The sequence below is a fragment of the Stigmatopora argus genome, chromosome 15, assembly GCF_051989625.1.
Source record: "Stigmatopora argus isolate UIUO_Sarg chromosome 15, RoL_Sarg_1.0, whole genome shotgun sequence".
Classification (NCBI taxonomy): Eukaryota; Metazoa; Chordata; class Actinopteri; order Syngnathiformes; family Syngnathidae; genus Stigmatopora; species Stigmatopora argus.
This window is the reverse complement of record NC_135401.1, coordinates 6,608,591-6,628,779: the sequence shown is the minus strand read 5'-3', so window position 1 is coordinate 6,628,779 and position 20,189 is coordinate 6,608,591. Positions and strand designations below refer to the sequence as shown.

At 40.4% G+C, this 20,189-nt stretch overlaps 3 protein-coding genes across 4 annotated transcripts; 1 reads left to right on the top strand and 2 right to left on the bottom strand.

Annotated features, from left to right (window-relative positions):
- Positions 1 to 711: 711 nt before the first annotated feature.
- LOC144089906 (endophilin-B1-like) lies at positions 712 to 19,738 on the bottom strand. 2 transcript variants are annotated; one of them, XR_013305231.1, is made up of 15 exons: positions 19,312 to 19,738; positions 18,777 to 18,918; positions 18,440 to 18,568; positions 18,240 to 18,373; positions 17,983 to 18,075; positions 17,800 to 17,886; positions 17,711 to 17,734; positions 17,037 to 17,126; positions 16,846 to 16,946; positions 16,362 to 16,649; positions 14,394 to 14,466; positions 13,978 to 14,030; positions 12,420 to 12,495; positions 9,301 to 9,364; positions 712 to 948 (listed from the first exon to the last, which is right to left on the bottom strand). XR_013305231.1 is itself a non-coding variant. In XM_077621149.1 (10 exons), the coding sequence occupies exons 1-10, from the start codon at positions 19,366 to 19,368 to the stop codon at positions 16,394 to 16,396; spliced, it is 1,113 nt and encodes a 370-aa protein (XP_077477275.1). In that variant the 5' UTR covers positions 19,369 to 19,737; the 3' UTR covers positions 15,004 to 16,393. The 2 variants fall into 2 exon arrangements, 1 of the variants encoding a protein (XP_077477275.1); XM_077621149.1 differs by lacking the exons at positions 712 to 948; positions 9,301 to 9,364; positions 12,420 to 12,495; positions 13,978 to 14,030; positions 14,394 to 14,466 and having other exon boundaries at positions 15,004 to 16,649; positions 19,312 to 19,737.
- LOC144089905 (solute carrier family 35 member G2-like) lies at positions 2,160 to 7,417 on the top strand. The gene is made up of 2 exons (XM_077621148.1): positions 2,160 to 2,437; positions 5,960 to 7,417. Exon 2 carries the CDS (start codon positions 5,984 to 5,986, stop codon positions 7,331 to 7,333), a length of 1,350 nt encoding a protein of 449 aa, XP_077477274.1. The 5' UTR covers positions 2,160 to 2,437; positions 5,960 to 5,983; the 3' UTR covers positions 7,334 to 7,417.
- On the bottom strand, positions 9,937 to 11,973 carry LOC144090025 (pentraxin-related protein PTX3-like). Its single transcript, XM_077621315.1, has 2 exons — positions 11,487 to 11,973; positions 9,937 to 10,510 (listed from the first exon to the last, which is right to left on the bottom strand). The coding sequence occupies exons 1-2, from the start codon at positions 11,797 to 11,799 to the stop codon at positions 10,065 to 10,067; spliced, it is 759 nt and encodes a 252-aa protein (XP_077477441.1). The 5' UTR covers positions 11,800 to 11,973; the 3' UTR covers positions 9,937 to 10,064.
- Positions 19,739 to 20,189: the final 451 nt, after the last annotated feature.

The window sequence follows — 20,189 nt, the reverse complement described above, 5'->3', positions numbered from 1 at the left end:
CAGATGTTTGCTAATCTTATTTTGATTCAATACAAAAATCATGTGCTTTCATTGAGGACTTATTATTGGAGTGTTTTGTCTTTTACTTTTAAATATTAAGACCAAAAAAAAGACAACTTTAGTACAACAATGTCCTGAATCAATTACCCCAAAAATTAAATAATGTCTTCCGTTTCATATTATACAAGTTAAATAATAATCGGTATTCGTTCTTGAGTTATCTTTACACAAACAAGCAAAAATACAGATGTGAATATATAATTCTACTCTTGGAGGGTTTACATACACGTGGAAGAAACTAAAATTAAAATAAATAAAGATAGAATAAAATGTTGAAAAAATGAAATTCAAATTTAGTAGTATTTTAAAGAGTGGGTTAAATAACTCATTCACTGCTATTGTCGAATGATTGCTTGTCGAATGATTGCTACTAGCCCCACCAAGTTGAAATGGATTGGACGCCTAATGCAGTCAATGGCAGCCAAGAATTACTCACCTCTTCTTTGAGGTAGCATCGTACTGACACACACATGCACACCACTTTAGCTGCAGAAGTCTGCATGTCATTTTTTAGTCTCGCGCCCGAAATAGGCACGACCATTGCCGCGCTCGTTCTTCACCGTCGCCAAGGCAACGGAAGACAGATCTTCCTCATTTTACTGCCTAAAACAGAAGGAGGAGGAGGTCATGTCGGGCGTTATATTATCGCTGGAAACCAACGTCGCGTTTAGTCTCGGAAGTGCAATCGGAATGAAGGTGAATGATAGTGCCGCTTGGACTTAGTACTTTTTTCCACTTGCTTTTTTTCTTTTGTCCCATCTAAGCATCTTCCTTTCTACGAGCAGCCAGCCTCCCGTGGAGTCAATGAGTCAGCTTCCGCTCCTTTAAATATAAGCGTTTCCTGCGTGGGTCGCCCATCTGTGGTTTGTCAGTGTGACAGCTCCGTCCCTAACAAATGTAATTGAAGTCAATGGCACTAATTTAGTACAGGGCTGCAGGAAGACTTCATCAAATGAAAATATCCCAGCTATCCGTTTTCTAAAGTGCTTTTGACCCTGATTCTTAAAAATACTAACGACTTTCGTAACATACCAAATTCAACCTATTATTTAGATGGTGTGAATACCTTTTAATGTACTCAGGGAAAATTTAGAATACTCTGTTTGTGTGTTTTTTTATTGTGGTGTTTAGATAACCACCAAAATTTAAATGGACAGAAAAAGAATTACAAACTCATTTAGGGAATTGGGTTACAGAAATATGATGGGAAATATGTTAAATGACTAGAAGTAGCATTACTAAGTAGTCACTTATAGTGTTTCATGACTATACATAATGAACGATACAGTATTTGCTGATATTAAAGTCTTGATTTTATACGATACTAACATAACATTCCATTTTACCTTAAGCCATCAAACATTCCAAAAATGGTAGTTTTTGACAATTTTGTAGCTGCAAGAATTCAGACATTTCAACCAAAAGCATATCTTTTCCCACAAAACAGCATATCTAAAAGATTACTGTTCTTGAGCAATTGATTTATTGATCCAGATCGATGAATCATTACACCACTACAAGCGAACTGTAGGGCCGTAAGAGGGAGGACAGGAAAGACTATGGTATGACAGGGCAGGGTGAGTGTACAAGTGCACCCTCACTGCCATTCATAATCATGAACACTGCACATGAGGGTGATCTTGACATTTTTTTGAATTAAAATGTCCTTTTAGTTTGCTAACGAACAGTGATAGACGTCTAATCCATTCGAATCGGGAGGGGTAATATAATCATCAGCGTCACCGTCACAAGAAATTTGATCCAGTAAAAAAAAAAGTAAAAAAATATTTGATTGCCCTCATTTTAACTCTGTTTTATGCAACTACAATGATGTCAAATGACAAATAATAATCTAGACCACCGATAATATAATTGAAAAAAATAAATATATTGTGGAGGGCTCTTGTCTATGTTGCCCATAGCAAAAAAACAAATTTAGGTGAGACTGCCACTGACGGCGATACACGTCTATCTGCCAACCAATTCAAATGGAGTGGACTGCCATGTTGACGCATGCTCACAATCTCGTTAGGTTGGCTCACACTCCTCTCTCTCTCTCTCTCTCTCTCTCTCTCTCTCTCTCTTGCTCTCGCTCTCGCTCTCCGTGCAAGGCGGAGCATCCTCCGCATCAGACAGTGATGGATGAGCAGCAGCAGGTTACCATAAAAGACCCATCTTCCTCCTCCTCCTGGTCCTGAGCTATCTTTTTTGCGCTCCCTTCCCAACTCGACAGTACACAATTCCGTTCGAGGTAATTCCAGACTGCCGCATGCGGGCAAAGGCAAAAAGTGGGGGCTGGGGGCAAACAAATGGCCAGGAAAAGAGGCGCCGGATGGGAGGATGCGCAATGACTGAATGACCAGCTGCTCATTTGCAGGTGAGTGAAATTTCAAGAGGAAAAAAATCAAGTAGAAATATGCATGATTTCCAGGGGTAACCTTGAGAATGACATGCTGCCGCCCCCCACCCCCCTGCCCCCATGAGCAAGACTGTTAGACAGTCGGAGATTTACATAATGGCACGCCTGCTCCAGGCGCACACACAAACGCTGACGGCATTGGAACATGTTGTACCATTCACTTCTCAAATTCTGCACGAAATGGGAGGTGGGGATGGTAGCGGTAAGGGGGCACACAGGTGCAAAATGGAGGATTGCGATGGGAGAAGACAAGAGGAACACACCAATGTGACTACTGAGGAGCTTCTTAAATGTCAACGGAGAAATCAGGAGGCTTTTGTGTCAATAGGAGTTTAAAGAAATGAAATAAATCATCATGTGTGCTTTATAAAAAGGATTTGTGGCATTCAATGAGTAGAATTTGGATTATTTTGTACATGAAAGTTCATTGACTTGAAATTTTCATTCAATATCATTTCAAAAAGTGTTGCGTATGTGTTCAGTATGTTTAAATTTCAATTTTGGAAGTAAATGACAAAATATTTGTTAGATCGTACATTAATGGTAAGTTCAGTTGTAAGCAGTAGTTTTAAGATGTATTTTCAAATATTGACTGTCTGTATAATTATGTTTGTGGTCTACATTACAGTACTTAGGTTGTTGTTTGATTCATTTTCTAAAAGTCTTTTGCAATTTTATCAAAACAAATTTTGCTATTATCATAATACATTTCAAAATGCCTAGTTACATTTCCCCATTATATCCAACTCCATGACTCATTCAAGTTAGAATTCAATCCGAACTAATTAATGATGAATAATTCAATTACCTCACATGGTTCTCCTTGACCTACCGCAATTTCTCGCATATAAGCCCTATTTGTCGCAACAACAACAAAAAAGATGATTGAATCCAGGGTACGGCTTATATGCGCATAAATTAGACGTGACGTGCACAAAACTGCAAGGTAACAAAGACAAAACGCCATAATGCAAGACAATGCGGCCGATATGGTCATTTACATAAAAAGAGAGAAAAGATAAACAGATAAAACGATAAACAACAAAAATAATGTTGACGTCTATGAATGAAATTCAAGAAAAAAATAACATATCTTACATAAAACATGAAAATCTCACTTGAGCCTGCCACTGCTCGCTCGCCATGTTACCGTAGTTAAACGTGCTCTGGCTGGCTACCTGCGTAATATGTATCTGATGCTATTATTGCACCCAAAGACATGGTGAAAAGTAGACCGCCACGGACACACTTCCTGGGTGTACTGCTCTGTGTGAATTCTTTCTTGAATTTGTCTACGTGCAGGCAACACCTTTTCGGAACACAGAAAGAAAAGATTCCATAATAATCATGGTTGGAGAAAAAAGATCAAGAAGAATGTCTTACAGAACTGATTTCAAGCTGAAAGTTGTAAGGTATGCAGAAGAAAATGGCAACACATATGAAGCAGCAAGACACTTTGGAGTTGATGAGAGTAATGTTAGAAGATGGAGCAATGATTCAACACTTCAATCTATGCAAAAATCCAAAAAGGCCAAGAGGGGACCAAAAACTGGCCAAAATCCAGAGATGGAAAAAGCTCTCCTTGAGTGGGTCCATGAGCTGAGAGAGAAAGGTGACAAAGTTTCCAGTTTGGACATCCGCTTTAAAGCTTTGAAGTTGGCAAAGTCTGGCAAGTATCCAATGGCGTCATCTTTTAAAGCTTCACTGGGATGGTGCACTAGATTCCAAAAAAGAAATGGTCTCACATGCGGCACAAAAGCAAAATTGCGCAAAAGTTGCCAGCCGAACTTGATGAAAAAATCCTGAACTTTCAAAAATGTATCACATTAACAGCCACAAGCTTGTTGATTATCCCCCTGCAAAATTGGTAACATGGATGAAAGGTTACGTGAAGAGTTATCATTCATCAACACCCAAAAGGATGGATGGATGGATGAAGATGGTGTACTGCTGTGGCTGAATAAAGCTTGAAGCCGCCAAAGTGGAACATTACTGAAAGCCCCCTCTTTACTTGTATGGGACCAGTTCAGGGCTCATCTAATGGTCAGAGTAAAAAATCAAGTGCATGAAAACCGCCCGGCAGTTATTTAAGGCCGCTCTCACTGGAAAGTTGCAGCCACGGGATGTAAGTTTAAACAAACCGTTTAAAACTTACACGAGGAAGCTGTGGGCGGAGTGGATGTCGGAGGGAAAGGCTGAACTGACTGCTAAAGGGAATTTCAAACTGGGACCCTTACCCACTGTGGTAGAGTGGCTGAAAGAAGCCTGGGAGGCAATTCCTGCATAAATGATTAAAAAGTCATTCTTAAAATGCATAAGAAATAAAATGGATGGCACTGAGGATGGTATTCTGTGGAAGGACAATAAAGGAACAGACACAGAAGATACAAACACAGCAGATGAGGGTACGGAAACAGATACAGAAGTAGATGGGACCATGATAATATTCAGTACTCAAATGAAGACTGGATTGAATTGTTTGGCGAATCAAATGATGATGATGAAAAAGATTCTGAAGGTTTAGCTGCATGATTGTACTTTTGTGATTATGAAATAAAACAGAATTTTGCTTGGATTTTTTTTATCGTTTTGTTTCTTGTTCAAAAGTGACAACTATAGCAGTAATATGAACTATCGAAAGAAACGAGATATTTCAATATTAGAAGTAATATGCCCGCCAAAATATCATAAACATCAGGTTCTCATCAAAATAGACTGATTTCTTTTTTCAAATTGAATAATTTCATATTTTGCATTTACAAAGACAGGCATATTAACTTCCTTATGATATTGACCCAAATAATGTGCAATCCAGCAGATGATCTTTTGATTTACGCAGTATCTCAGAAATACCACGTGCGATGATTTTTCTTAAGATTTTCCCTCCTCGCCAAAATTTTAAGGCAATTTCAAGGGTACGGCTTGTACGCAGGGGGGAGGCTTATATGCGAGAAAATACGGTAAGTTACCCAATCCAATTCCGAGAACCCGCCCCCCCAAGTGTCTTTCCCGCCAAGCAAGATAAGTGCTTAGATAAGTGTCACTGGGAAGAAAGTATCTCCCACATCAAGGTGAAGTTTTTAAAAAAGAAAAAAAGATTAGTGCTGATGAATTACAGCTCTTCTCTGGAGACCCTTATCGCAGTGGCCCAAGCTTTTGACTCCCTTCCAGAAGACTTGGGAGGCCGAGACAGCACTCTGCTCTGCTATTATTATCACACGTGCCAGTAAATATAGAAATGTCGAGCGCACGCCACACAGGGAGATGATTGGATTAAATATGTATAGATGACGGATCTGGATTGCGTGGGGGTCGTTTCAAAACGTTCAACTATCGGCGCCTCCGTTGCTGTCTGAATCTTACCAGTCCTCCCTTTTAAAGTTATCTGCTCGGGTATTATGATACACGATCATGGCGCCCAATGAGTTATTTCTTGCTTCCGAGATTGGACGATTGCCTAAATGAAGGTTTGTCCGACAGGTTTGTCCTCCAGCAACATCCGCGATGGAATCCACCCATCTCCTGGGCAGCGCTAAGAAGCGTGTAAAGATCCACCCTCACGCCGTCACAGCCAAGTACGCCACGCAGGCCCCTTATTCCCCGCAAGCTGGCGTCCACACGCACTTCCCCCAACCCGGCGACGAGGGCTACGACGACGCGCCGTCCTTCGAGGACTTTGGCTCCTTCCTGGAGGAGACATCGGACAAGAAACGGCTGACGGAAGCCAAAAAGTGGCCGCTCTCTCTGTTCGCTTCCAAAGATAAAGACAAAGACAAGGCCGCGGCGCCGAGACCTCCCGTCGGTGGCGAAGGAGGAGGAGGAGGAGCTAGGGCGGCCAAAGGAGTCGGGGAGCAACTGGCCAGTTTCGGGGAGGCCTCGGTCTCGGCGTCGCGGCTCACCTGGGTCGGGCTGCTGGGGGCGGCGCTGGCTAACGGCTGCGTGGTCGTTCTGACTCGGGTTGGCTCGGAACGCTTTCGCCTGGACCCCCTATTTCTCCTCTTGGTTCGGTCCGTGGTGCAGCTTCTGTCCGTGGCCGTACCCCTGCACAAAGGGGAGAACCCGTTCGGACCGGAGGGTTACCGTCTGCGCCTGCTGTGTTACGGCGTGGCCTACTCGCTATCCTCGTGCTGCGCTTACTCCTCACTGAGCTTCACCTCTCCGGAGGACGGCGCCCCCGCCTGGCGCTTGGCCACCACGGCGCTGTCGGCCACGCTGGCCTTCCTGCTCCTGGAGGAGCGTCTGGGCTCGGCGGACGGCATCACCCTGGCGGCGGGGCTGTGCGGACTGGGGGTGCTCCTGCTTCCCACCGCTGAGGAGAGCAACGCCGATTCCCCCACAGACCCCGCGATCTTCTGGAAGGGCGCCTTTGGCTGGTCCCTGTCGGCTTTGGCGGGCCTGTGGATGGCCCTGGCCCTGGTGGGCTACCGGTCAATGAAAGAGAGGGTGGGCGTGGCCACGGCGCTTTTCACGGTGAGCTGGACGAGCTGCGTTCTCACCCCGGCCTCCATGGGCCTGCTCCAGGAGGGCTGGTCCTGGCCGGCCGACGCCGCCAGTTGGTCCGTGGCGGCGGCCTGGGCGGCATGCTCCACCGCCGCTTTCCTGGGGGTGACGCACGGGCTGGCTCGCATCCATCCGGCACTGGTGTCCGCCAGCCAGAGCCTGGAGGTGCCCCTGGCCACGACGGTCCACCTGGCCATCCTGCGGCTGGCCCCCGCCGCCCCCGAGGTGGTCGGAAACGCCATGGTGGTACTGAGCGTGGGCTGGTTGCTCGCCGTGAAGCTGTTGCCGTCTCGCGCGGCCAGCCGACGTCACCGGGAAGAATACGAGGAGATTCTAGACTCGCCCATTAAATGAGGTGCTCTCATTCACGTGCGCTTTATTACCTCCAGCAAGCACAATGTTAGATGTGGGTGGTTATGTCATGAATTTGCTACTTTGCCGTTTCCCATGATTTTTTGGGAAAAAGCGCATTCCAAATTTAAACCCAACTTCCTAATACGAGACCTAATAGTCCAGAACCCCAAATTTACCTGAAGCCAAACACTAACATTTCCGAGGACCAAGGTTATATTTATGGATTTTTTTCAAAAACATTTTATGTTACTTACATATGAATGTATGTTTTCTAATTCAGTTAATTTTAATCCTTTTTAAGTGGATTTGCTAGTCATTGAAAGTTTTATAAATTTCTTTCAACCATTAGTGTTAATTTAGATGATTATTTTTATCTGATTTATTATTATATGAAGTAAAACTATAAGTTTTTTTATACTCACATCTGAATACAATAGGAGAAAATGATTTGACTTACCGCTGGGAATTCTAGTATTCATTCATTCATTCATTCATTTTCTGTACTAATTCTGGTATTAAAATATAGAAATGCTTTATTTATATGTATTTTAGCTTTTCATACTTTTCATTACTGGGTATTTTTTTCACGTGTATATAATAATATAATATAATACATCTTAACAAAAGGAAATATTTTAAAAAGATGAATCCACCCTTTGAGTTTTGTAAATAAGGAGATAATCATAAAAACACAAATGCATTAGAGTTTTTAGTTACAAAATTGTTCCTTTTGATTAGCGATAACCTTGCCTACCCTAAACCTCCAACCTAAAAACCCGTACCTTAATGCCAGCCTTTTTATTAATTTGGATTTTTGCCTTTTCAGTGACACAGGTGCCCAATTTTAAGTCATTATCTGCCATGAACGAATCCGATCAAACTGTCAAACAAAACATGGCTATCCACTTGTAATTTTGTCCACCGTTGGCCTCAGTGGAGGTCTTGGAGTGCCATTCTATTGTCATTTGTGATGGTATGTTTATTTGTTTGGGGTAAGTGAGGTGCAGTGTGCCCGAGTGGGATAAAACAAAAAGTGCCAACATGATGTCGTCTGTTAATGTCTTGACAATAAAGTCTCAAAGATGAACAAACGACTTGGCTCTTAAAGTTGTTAGCAATCAATCAGGATTCCTGAAGGGGAGCTGTATATTTACGATCTCAGTGTATAGTATTGGCTCGGCTTCAAATGCCACTCTCCTGCCAAGAATGGACTATCCATTTCAGGGCTCGAATGGTGTTTGACCACCGTAATGAGGGGAAGGAAGAGTGATTTCTGAACTAAAAACGACAAAAGAAAACAAACTGAAGCCTGCTCTTGTACTTTCTCTTATTATAAACACATATGCAGGCAAAGCTGGCAATAAAGCTTCATCTTTGACGTGGGTTTTGGTTTCCTTCAGGGGGGGCGTTGTTATTATTATCTGTATATAACCAAAAACGATGTGATGTTAACATCGAAAAACATCAAGTTTGACACCATGTGAAGTTTATGCGGAGGAAACAAGGCAAGGGACTAAAATCAAGCAGTTGAAAAAGGTTTTCAGGTGCTGTTTGACTGCAAATAAAAATCTATTAAAATGGAAAAAAAATAATTGAAAAATATATCTGTCACAGAAAGTGTCAGAATATGGACACGTGTTGTGTTATGTAACGTGTTCGGTTTGCTGTGAATTTTGCTTTTTGATGATCACACACACGGGGGGTCACGTTGACCAGAGAACATTTTTGGAGTAGCAAAGAAACGTAAGAGGAGGGTTGAGGTCTAATCAGAATCACATTCCTTTTTTTTTTCCTCTCTCTTTTTGCTCAACCAAAAATAAATACAGTGAGGTGGAGATGAAAGTGTCTGTGTGTCTATGTTAGCTTTCACGTTTAAAGTTTAAACAATTTCATTCATTTTGGGATCAGCAATAAGAATGAAATCTTTCACAAAACAATCATTTAACAAATAAATAATATGTACATACGAACTCCTTCAGTGCCACTGCGGATAATGAAAGTCCAATCATGCAGCGTCCAATCATTCTTCTGCTGTAAAAATGTAAAGGTCCATGATTAATAATTAAAAATATACCAGAATAATATAATTTTTGTCTTTTTTAATGAACAAAAGTAACTTACCTTAAAGGATTAAAGGTCTAATGCATCAACTTTTGAATTGGCAGATACTGAAATGTTACTGTAGTGATCACTGTCCCTTAGAGGCTTAAATCATGAGAATCAATTGCTGATTATAGTTTAAATAGGTTTTATTCATAATAAAAATAATAATAATACTGAATGTAAAATAAAAACATGCATCTTGAAAATACAAATTCACGTGTAATATTTCAACAATGATGAGTACATCTAAGTCTATTTGTGTTCTAAACTGGCCCACGTGCCCCAAAACAAAACAAAATCAAATGCAGTCCATGGGCACAAAGGTTTGCACACCCATGGGCTACAGCACAATTAGTTGCGACTTAAAAGGGAGGACACATTGCCACAAGGTCTTCCTTTAATTCTTTTTTTTCTTACTTCAAATGCATCCAGAAGTTCAAACAAGTTCAAAGAAGGGGACAATCCTCCATAACCATCCTAATGTGCAAATCTAAAATGGATGGAAGAAGTCTATGCACCCTAGTATTAGGTTTATTTGTTGTTGGAAGGATTCTTTTTTTGTTTTTGTTTTGGGTGTGTAGACTTTTCCGTCGCAAGGTCTGAAGGCGCTCCATTTTAGAGAGGTCTCTCAAGAGTTTCCCCTGTCCTTCCTGAGGACGCCAACCTGCTGCATGACTCGCCCCAGCTGTGCATGGAGCCTCTGCAGCTCTCCGGCCATGGAGCCCAGCGCCTTATCCGCGCCGTCGGCAGGCGCATAGGTGGCTTCCTGCGAGACTTCCAGCTCCGCCTTGGAGCGAGTCAAGGTCTGTAAGCTGGCGTTAAACCTCCTCTCCCGTGCCTCGCCTTCCTCCCGCAGATCTTGGAGGGTCTTGAGGACAGCCTGCCAGGGCGGGCACTGTCGGGACGCCGTCCGGGCCAGGTGTTCCATCTGCGCCTGGAGGGCCGTCGCCGCTTCGCGGCACGACTCGGACGAGTCCAGCAGCATGTTCTGCCTCATGTGAGAGTTCTCCAAGGCCATGAAAAGCTTGTCCCAGCGGGAGAGCTCGGCCGCCTGGCATGACGTTTGCGAATCCGCTGCGGGCCCAAGGCAGTAAAAGACTGTTAAAGCAAATTGGTGATGATTTCAGGGGTTCATCTATGAATCATCTTATTTAATGTTTACTTTAGAGAAGTTTGGCTATTTGTTTTTTTAATTAAAACTTTTTGTTTGACAAAAAAATTGGATAATATTCTTGATATCAAATACAGATTTTCATTGTTTAAGAAGCATCGTATCATATTAATTGAATTAGTTTTTAAGCAACATAAATGAGAAAAACTGTAAAATAGTGAATAAAAAATGAATATTTACATTTTTCTGTTTTATGTAAATACTTATTTAGATGCATTTTTTCTTCAAGTTAAGTGGAACAAAGCTTTAAAATCAACAATTTACTGTTTGGCCTTATTTTAATTTCAAATTTTAAATGCAATCCATGTGGCCTGAGAGGAAGTGGTAATTGATTCGTTGTCGCTTGTTCAATTAATCGTGGTTGTCCCACATTGATTAAAGTAGAATTGAGAAATATTTGAGTCTGGAAATTCTAGATTGACCCCCAAGGAGCCAGTGCCAAAGAAGTGCTAATTTTGCAGAGAACAATCCTGAATTATTCTGATAGGAATTCTTCATCTGAAGCTTTATAATAGTTTTTTTCCGTAGGCATTAAAAAAGTTAAATGAATTCAAACGGGTGTAAGAATATAATCTCTCATGGAATTATTTGCAATACCAAAACACTGCAAAACATTGGGAATAAAATATAAAGTTTGAAAGATTACATACAGATATATGCTAAAGAAAAGTTAAATACAACTGAACCCAATTTAGACAGTGCTTTTTCATGAACCACTAGGGGGGCCCAGAGTTGTACACTTAAAGAACATACAAAATACAGTAAAACTATTTAAAGCAACATTGACTACAGCATTGGATTTTTTTTTAAATCTAAGTCTATTTTACATTTTTAATCATGCTAACGCTTAGCCCAAACAAAAAAAAGTTGTCAAGTTACCTTCATGTTGCTCTCTGGACACCTCATTGTCGTAGACGTCGGCGTAGTCCACCTGGCCGAGGAGCGGCGACGTGCTGGCGTATCCCATCATGCACAGCACCCCCCATATCCTCAACACCCCCCACACTCTTGGAGCGCCCATTTCTTTGGGGTTCAAAAGATTGTCTAAAGAGCACCTGGCTATTGCTCGGCGCTGTAAAAAGTGCTCGCTGTGAGCCCGAGGAGGCAGTCTTATAAACTCCACCGGGGGGAGGTCATGGGGGGGCGGGGGTGGGAGTATTGTGATATTATTTAACGCAACAGTGGAAATCATGTGTCAAGGTTCCCAGGAAATTGGGGCGTCATTTAGAGCCCCAAAATCCTAACAATACAATTCTTCCTTGAAATTAGATGATTAAAAGTTTTGGAAAAGTTGTTTTTTTTTACCACTTAGTTTCTTCTTTATGCTTGGACTATGATTAGTATTCTTTGAAATAAATCTAAATTGATTTTAGCCAACCCAAATTATTTGAATCATTAACTTTCAGTGTATACTAAAATCATTGGCAAAATATCTTTTTTTAGATATTTATTTCTATTTATTTGACATTTAGTTTTGCAAAATCCATTCCAAAAGTAGGTTTTGCAACCAAGTAGTATGAAGCCATTTTGGGACAGTGTTCACTACAGTAGGCAGCTATTAAAAGTTGGCACTTAAGCAAAATGTCTTTTTTTGTCATTTTAATTTTTTGTTAAATACGAACACCTATTATTTTACTATGTGTACAAATGGATATCATTCCTGATGTTTCATTTGCTGTCAAACCTCCTAATTGCACATACATTGTGACAAACAAAACAATTGGACTACATTTTTGAGAATTCCCCATTGCAGGGGGCAGGCTGTCTTTTTCTGACTAGGCACTGACACAAATAGAAAGTGTTTTATTTTACCTTTGGTGGCGGCAGACGTGATCTGAGGTCGGCAGGTGTTGGCAGTTGCCACAAAAGAAATCTCACACTCAACATCCTTTGTCGACATCCATGGGGTCCACGGGAAGAGGAATGAGATGAGCATGAAAAAAACAACACAGTATTAAAAACACATCAGCACAATTTGAGGGTGTTCAGCATGTTTTCATTCACCATATTTGTGGATGTTTTTTTTTGTTTGAAAATGTTTAACCATTAATTGAGAGATAAAATAATAATAAACCAAATGTAAAAATGACTATAGGATTTGCTATTTTCTCCTTTTACATAAAAAACCCAAAAAATAAACAGTAAATAAAAGAAAAAAGGTATTTACTAACATAAATGTAGACATGTTTATTTTTTATCTTAAAAAAGAATACTTCAAATGCATTAAATTTGAAAAACTAAAACCAATTTTATATTTGTTTTCATTTTAAATATGGGTGTGGGGGAGTCCACTTAGTTTTGGGTAAAACAATTTGTAATAAATAAATATAATTGAAATGTGTCTAAAATATTTTTTTCAGACCAATTTGATGCCCTATTTAAAAAAAAACTTATAATACATTAAAAGTGGAAACAGTCTTGGATAAATTATGTTCCATTAAAAATGCGATAAATGTTTTCCCAGGGTTTTTTCCCCCCCTTTTTAAGACTTTGGGGATTGCCTTTATATACGCCGCATATACACTTAAAGGCGGAGAATACGGTGGGTTTTTGGCACGAGGGGGACCGGGGGGAGTTCAGTGCTGACAGCAAGAGCCTGAAATCAAGTGTCCAAAGTGTTCCCTTGCGTGTGGTGCGTGACGTCGCTGCACACACAAGCCTCGGCATTGTGTAAGAAACTTGGATGGATTCTTCTCCATCACATAAAAAATAAAAAAAACTCAACAATACAATTAGCATTTAGGAATGGCGCAAAACAATCTCAACAGATACTAAGCCACTGAAGGATTAGAGTATGTTAACTCCACTTTTGTCATTATGTAGGAGAGTGAGTTGCAGTTTTATGGCCACCACTAAAGTAACTTAAATTTATGGACTGCAAGTGACAGCGAAAGACGGCCAATCCTTTGGGATTCTTCTACTTTTTTACTTTTGCAAAAGTCTTGTTTTAGATACAATAAATTACGAATAGTGTACTTTCCTAATAAAATGGCGATTAATGTTGCACTTTACTAGAATGAAGAACAAATTATTGTGCTTTTTAAGCAATGAAGATAAAATATTCACGTTGCACTTTTTTTAAATGAAAAAAAGTATACTGACAAAGTGATATCTAAAAACGTCATACAATAGGCTTACCTTTTCTTAAAAATAGGACATACTATTAATGCTGCAATTTCCACAAAGGAAAACCACAACTACTTTTCCTGTGCCTTTTTAAAATGAGGACAAACTATCAGTTTTATTTACCCAAAAATAAGACAATCATTGAAGCTTCATTTTGAAATAAGACATAATGTTCCACTTTTGTAAGGCAAACAATTATGTGTCATCTCCTTAATGGAAGACAAACTATGGATATTTCACTTACCTAAAGACAACTGAGACTTTCTTAAAAAGAAGACATTGAATTGATGCATGTTCCTAAAAAGAAAAAAATAATAATGTTATTTTCTCAAAAGAAAAGCAAGTAATGCTAAAGTGTTCCCATTAAATTTTGTCCATGAAAAATTAGGTTTTTTTTGCATACAATATTTTTCATTTTGAGAATGTGTCATTCAAGGGGAGAATTCACTGCAAGCACTTTGCATTTTTCCCCCCTCTCCTAATGTGGTCCTCTTGACACAACAGATAAGCATCGGAATTCTGGTCATTCGCCATCCTGTTCCCGGCCTGTACCCAATGGTGAACATACTGAACCGTTGATTTACGACCTTATCGGCAAACTACTAATCTTCCAAAAGTACGACTTCAATACATTGCTGACAGCGGTGGAAGAGGACGTACCTCGTGGTAATCCATCTGGAGCTTTTGTCCGCATCTGGTCGGTCCCTTGACGTGACGACAAGGCATCATTTCCCTATTTGTGCAGGGTAGTGGCGAAAAGTCATTTATCATGTGTTTCATTCTTCTGTAATTCACTCATCATGACATATTTTATTGTCCCTGTTGACTAACGGGAAGACAATTCAGCATTTGTTTTGTCCATTGTTGGTCTTGAATTTTTGCTTGGGAATAGGAAAAAAAATCACTAATCAAAACACTCAGAATAAATATACTAGATTTTTTTAAATTAAATGAATGACTTAAGTCAAAGTATATATACCATATTTTTTGGACTATAAGTCGCACCCGATTGACATTTTTTTAATTGAATTGAAACTAAGAAAGAAAACATTATAGTATGTTAAAGTTAATACTATATAAATTCAAGTTGAGTACAAGTCACGTACCCAGCCAAACTATATATTTTTAAAAATTGCGACATATATTCTATTAAATACGGTAATATAAAATAAAATAAACTTAAAGACATTATATAATCATATCAATAGAAGTTTAAATGGCATTAAAACATCCAGCATATAAAATTAAAGCAATAAAAATAAATCCATGATGAAAATAAACATTCATTGAAATAATACAAATGTTACATGTCACGTCTTTGGCTGTCATTGGCCACGCGGCGTAAAATCACATTTTTAACTCATTCACAGCCATTGACAGTGACGGATTTAAATCCATTTCAACAGGGATGGTTGGCAGTGAGTGATCAGGTTTTACTGCTATTGACACCATTAAACATCCAATGCAGTTTGACTGCATTCCATGCTAACAAGCCCTACATAAAATTGTTTGCTGTCACCGTCAATGCGTTAAATATCTTTTTGAAAGTGTTTTGGGTGTCTACATCACAGTTTGCATATATATTTCTAGATTAAACACATGCCAGCCCACCGTCGACAACAGCTACATTGTCCTACATATACACGCATCAACATCCCTTTACATGATGACATCATGTATGGTATTTCCCTATATGCGCCCCATTACACTTCACAACATAGGCTCTACGAAGGAAAAATGAACAACATCTGGATGTGGAAATTGGAACCCATTTGACCTACCGGGAACACTGAGGGGGTGACACAGTGTGTGTGTGTGTGTGTGTGTGTGTGTAATGATCCTATTTCACCTTACTTGGCTTCAAAATACACAGGGTGCAAAATAAGTTGAATTGTATGCTGTTGGTTTTTTGTTATTGTTTTAATTTGGATACTATTAGCCTCATTGTCTGCCATTGACAATCAGATGATCGCTGTCAGCCCTCCCACTTCAAATGGATTGGACGTCTAGCACCGTCAGTGGCAGCCAAAGTGTTCAAAGAGCTCGCTGTAAAGGGTTAACAATGGGCACTGGGTACTCGGTCGATTGGTCGTTTGGTCTTTTGGTCGCCCAGAAGATAAGTGATAATTACCCTTTAAATCGTTGCTCAAATTCCCTAAATACAAACTGCGAATTACTATTTAGTCATACTTAATGCCCTATTAATTATTAGGCTAAAGAAAAGCTCCAAATTTCCCGGACTTTTATGGTTTTTTGTTGGAGAACTTGTTAAGACCCTGACTGACGTAGCTTCTTAAAGAGACAACGCATGTGCATACAAACTCTTATACACTCACATGTCGGCTCAGTGAAACTGCTCATGGCCATTACTGGCTTTTATTGATGCGTAGACCGTGTTGTTTTACCTTGTTTTGTCGCCGGTCTTTTGGTCGTCAGTCTTTTGGTCGTCGGTCTTTTGGTCGCCGGTCTTTTGGTCGCCCGTTGTCGCGGTCAGGGCGACCAAAAGACCGGCGACCAATCGACTGCACACAGGGCACTGTACCGTACATGACTCGCGAGCCATTGTTCATCCACCACATGAAATAGTCTTCACTTCTTAAATAGTAAGTAGTTATTGTCCAACTTCACCTGTCCGCCACTCTTGAAATGACGTGTCCTGATTAGTCGGGAGAGGTAGGCTCCAAAGATGGCGGCCGGTCCCGTTCTGATGTATGGGTGTGGTCAAGTTCCCGGTTGTTGTTGTTGTTGTTAGTGCACGCTTCGGTCCCCCAAGAATCTTGATGGAATTCCGGAAGGTGATGGACGACCACGGCGGAGTCCAGTTGATCCTGCTCTGCGGGGGATGCCTCGTTATGACGAGACGCTCCGTTGGTGATGGATGACTGCCACTTGTTGGAGCACAACACTGCCGGAACGCTAAAGCGAGAATAGTGAACAGGGACTTTTTTCTTGATTTCAAACGACTAGAAGGTACAATGCACACCCTCGATGAAAAATGGAATGAACGAATCAATGTTCTTTGAGCGTATAGCAAAAAACAATTGAAAAATAAGTTCCATCGTTTGAATTGAAGCAAATATAGACAGTACATGCAAGCAATACACTTTTTAACCTGGCTAGTTGTTTCTGAAGCTCCATGGCGTGCTGTTTGCACTGAGCGTAGTAACACATCTGCGAATCCACAAAGTCGTTAAGGCTCTGCATGTGCTTCTCCTAACAAACAAAAACAACAAATAGACCACAACAATGGCGTGTGTCAACGTGGTTGCAAAACACTCACATTGAAAACACATGCGTACGTACGTGGGTGTTGCTAATTTCTCCCAGAAGCTGTCGCGTGACCTCCGTCTGGCGATGGAACAAAGTTTCACAAATCTTCAGCTCTGTCTCTGCCTGAAAACGATGTCGTTAAATAGAAAGTAATTAGAAAGGATTCCGACCGAGCGTGTCATTTTTATACATATTTACAGACATTCTCCAAAATTAGTCATTTTGTTTTGCCTTAACATTCCCCTCTGGAATCAATAAATATTTGATTTACTCCGGTGCTTTATAATTATTATATTTTGATTTTGTTAAAACTTATTTCAATTTTTTTTGTATTCTTAATAAATGTCCATGATCTCAAAAGGAAAGTTAACATTTTTATTTATTAGATTATTTTCTAAACCTCTCTCCGTTTTCTATGGTAAACACTGATTCAATTTTAAAATGTATTATATTAAAAAATTTAAAAAATACATGGGAAAGAATATTTACATTCTTTCCTATTGCTTAGTAATACAAGTTTAATAACTTTTTATTGTTAATACGGTGGCATAAATTTCCCTTGGATTCATTCTGCATTGGCACGATGCATCGTTTTTTGTAAAATGTTGAAGTAAAAAAATAATAAATTGATTCGATTTTGGAATAAGGCTGTTAAACAATCAAATGAAGAAGAAATGTTAATAGCAGGGTGGTTTCCCCTTACTCACCTGAGAGATCTCCTGAGCCCACATCTGATTGGATGAGAGACAACCAGTCAAGATGATACAGCGACTTTAACACGAACACACTAACTCACCTTAATCCAGCGGACACGCATGAATCTGAACATGTAGGAGACGTGAGACGAAAAGTAGTCGTCCTCCATCGGGTTTGCGTCCAGGGTCTGAGGGGAAATCGCTTGAGCACCTTGAATGCTTCATGTAAATTTTAATGCCATTTCACTGGCCCAAAAAACATTTTTTTTTTAGTTTTTACTGACTCTGGACTCTTGTTCAGCCTCGTGTGCTCTCCTCAGTCTGGTCTTGGCGACATCCAAGTCCAGACGCTTGTTCAGCAACATCCTGCGCTCCTCCTGAACATAGTCAACTGATTATAATTGATACTGAGATTGGCAAAGTCGAGCACGCGCATGCCATCAATTGGAAAAAAAATGGATGATTTCATATACACATCTATCTACTATACAAATTCATTTTTATTTGATTTAGCCTTGGTAATCTAAATGAGCTACAGTACCTGCATGGTTTTGTATTCAATAGCACCAAAGTGTCGCAGAGGAGTGAGGAAATGGATGTTGGCGCTTTGGGCGAACTTCCTCTGGGCCTCGCCGAGCTGTTTCTGAGCCTCGCCGCACTTGAGCAACGACGTTCCTGAAGCCCAAAATACATTCCTGATTTGACGATGACAAAGGACCAAAACGACGGTGATCCACACACCATAGGGGCTGTTTGTCCCCAGCTCCAGCCCGGCTTGAATCATCTGCTCCCCCAGGAGCTCTTGAGCGCGAGGTCGGGTGGGGGCTGGCCAGTCAAGATGCTCGTATAGACGCTCCTCGAGTCGTGCAGCTGCTCGCCACAACATGCAAAGTATATGAAATTGGAAGAATATGGCTCTGATCAGAGAGGTGATAGTTTAAAAAAAGGATATCAACATCTTTCTATACAAATCGACAGCAAATTTGACTCGCAATTTACCCCATGCCAACTGGATTGTAAAGGTCCAGATCATGGATGGATGGAAAGTCTTTGAAAGCTTTTAAAATACTCCACTAACCTGTGCTGGGCTGCAACACTGCCTCCGTCTGTGACACGATGAGGTCCGTCCAAGTCTTAGTGGCATCAATCTGCTTGACAAGCTCCTCCAGGCTGGGGTCCAAGTTGGTCTTGTCAGCCTGGCCAAGACTCTCCCCCGTGTACTGAAAAAAAAAAATCAACAATGGTCACCACACCAGCTATTAATACGCAGAACACTCTTACACTGCACACTTTTACGGCACCATTACATACTGTAACTGTTCCAGTCAAATATGACATACGTTAACTATTTGACAGCAATAAAACAGCAAAAATGATATTTTTGTAGCCTTAAATTTTTGTGAGTTCTCCCTGGACTAAGCCAAAATACACAGACATTACTAATTTGGTCCGATAATCATGATTTTATGATACAATGATGGAGTTTTTTTGGACCAGAAGCATGCTGAGCATATGTGAGTAAAATAAAAGGTTAACTCAACAAACTGACGTGAACATTTAACATTTACATTTATAGTATTTTATTTTTTTTACCCTAAATTATATAATTTTACCTGGACAGCCCGGTTGATGAACTGGCCGGCGTCCACGGCTAATTGCGTCAAATCCATGAGGACGTCGTACAAGGTCGAGAGGAGCGAGACACCCGTGGACCCGAACCGCACCTGATTCTCATTTATCCCCGGCGACAGGGATAGGTGAGGCGGGTGAGTGACGACCAGCCACCCGCTGATCTCGCCATGTTCCTTTGGGTCAAGATTACCTACTAGTGACGAACGAAAAATGACGTCGTCGTGTTGTTTTTGTTCTTTAAGCCTTCAGCTTCCGACAGTCTCTTCAATTATTAGGCTGTATATATATCAACAAATTTTAAATGTTAATGTTAAATATTTAAATTGAACCTTCTGGTGGGTGAGGTTGATGGACGTTTCTATGAGTCACTTGACGCTGATGAATATCGATAAGGTTGGTTCCGGTATGGACCGCCAAAATAAAAGCACAACAGGATTTTTCCAGAGTATACATACTATCATGTTACTGCTCGAAAATCTCTCCAAATGCTGTATGGATTTTCATAACATTGTTTTTTTTATATGAGTAGTATTTCAAATTTGTCATTCTCTGGTGCCTTACTTTTAATATGAGGATCATGTGCTGAGTAAATGGAGTATACTCAACTATAGACTTGCGCAAAATATAAATAGGGTGATTATAAAAATAATTCTGAGTTTGATGCATCATTTCTGGCTATAAATATCTCACATACTTGAAACTGATTTAAAAAAAAGTTATTCAGCAATATAATGTGGCAAAACTCTAGCTAGTTTGTACAGGGATTAAATGAAGCGGGTGACAGTCTGATTCTTAAAGAGGGTTAACGGATTACACCTGTATGGCCCGGAGAGGACAATGTTTTTTCATCCAGTATGTA

What these genes read in the sequence shown, in the direction of transcription:
- LOC144089906 (XM_077621149.1), bottom strand. Translation starts at nt 19,368, where the DNA reads ATGGATTTGACGCAATTAGCCGTGGACGCCGGCCAGTTCATCAACCGG. An exon ending in GGGGACAAACAGCCCCTATG is followed by an intron (nt 18,374 to 18,439) that starts GTGTGTGGATCA and finishes TTTGGGCTTCAG; the next exon opens with GAACGTCGTTGCTCAAGTGC. An exon ending in GGGCTCAGGAGATCTCTCAG is followed by an intron (nt 17,127 to 17,710) that starts GTGAGTAAGGGG and finishes CATCGTTTTCAG; the next exon opens with GCAGAGACAGAGCTGAAGAT.
- LOC144090025 (XM_077621315.1), bottom strand. Translation starts at nt 11,799, where the DNA reads ATGATTTCCACTGTTGCGTTAAATAATATCACAATACTCCCACCCCCG. An exon ending in GTCCAGAGAGCAACATGAAG is followed by an intron (nt 10,511 to 11,486) that starts GTAACTTGACAA and finishes TTGGGCCCGCAG; the next exon opens with CGGATTCGCAAACGTCATGC.
- LOC144089905 (XM_077621148.1), top strand. Translation starts at nt 5,984, where the DNA reads ATGGAATCCACCCATCTCCTGGGCAGCGCTAAGAAGCGTGTAAAGATC.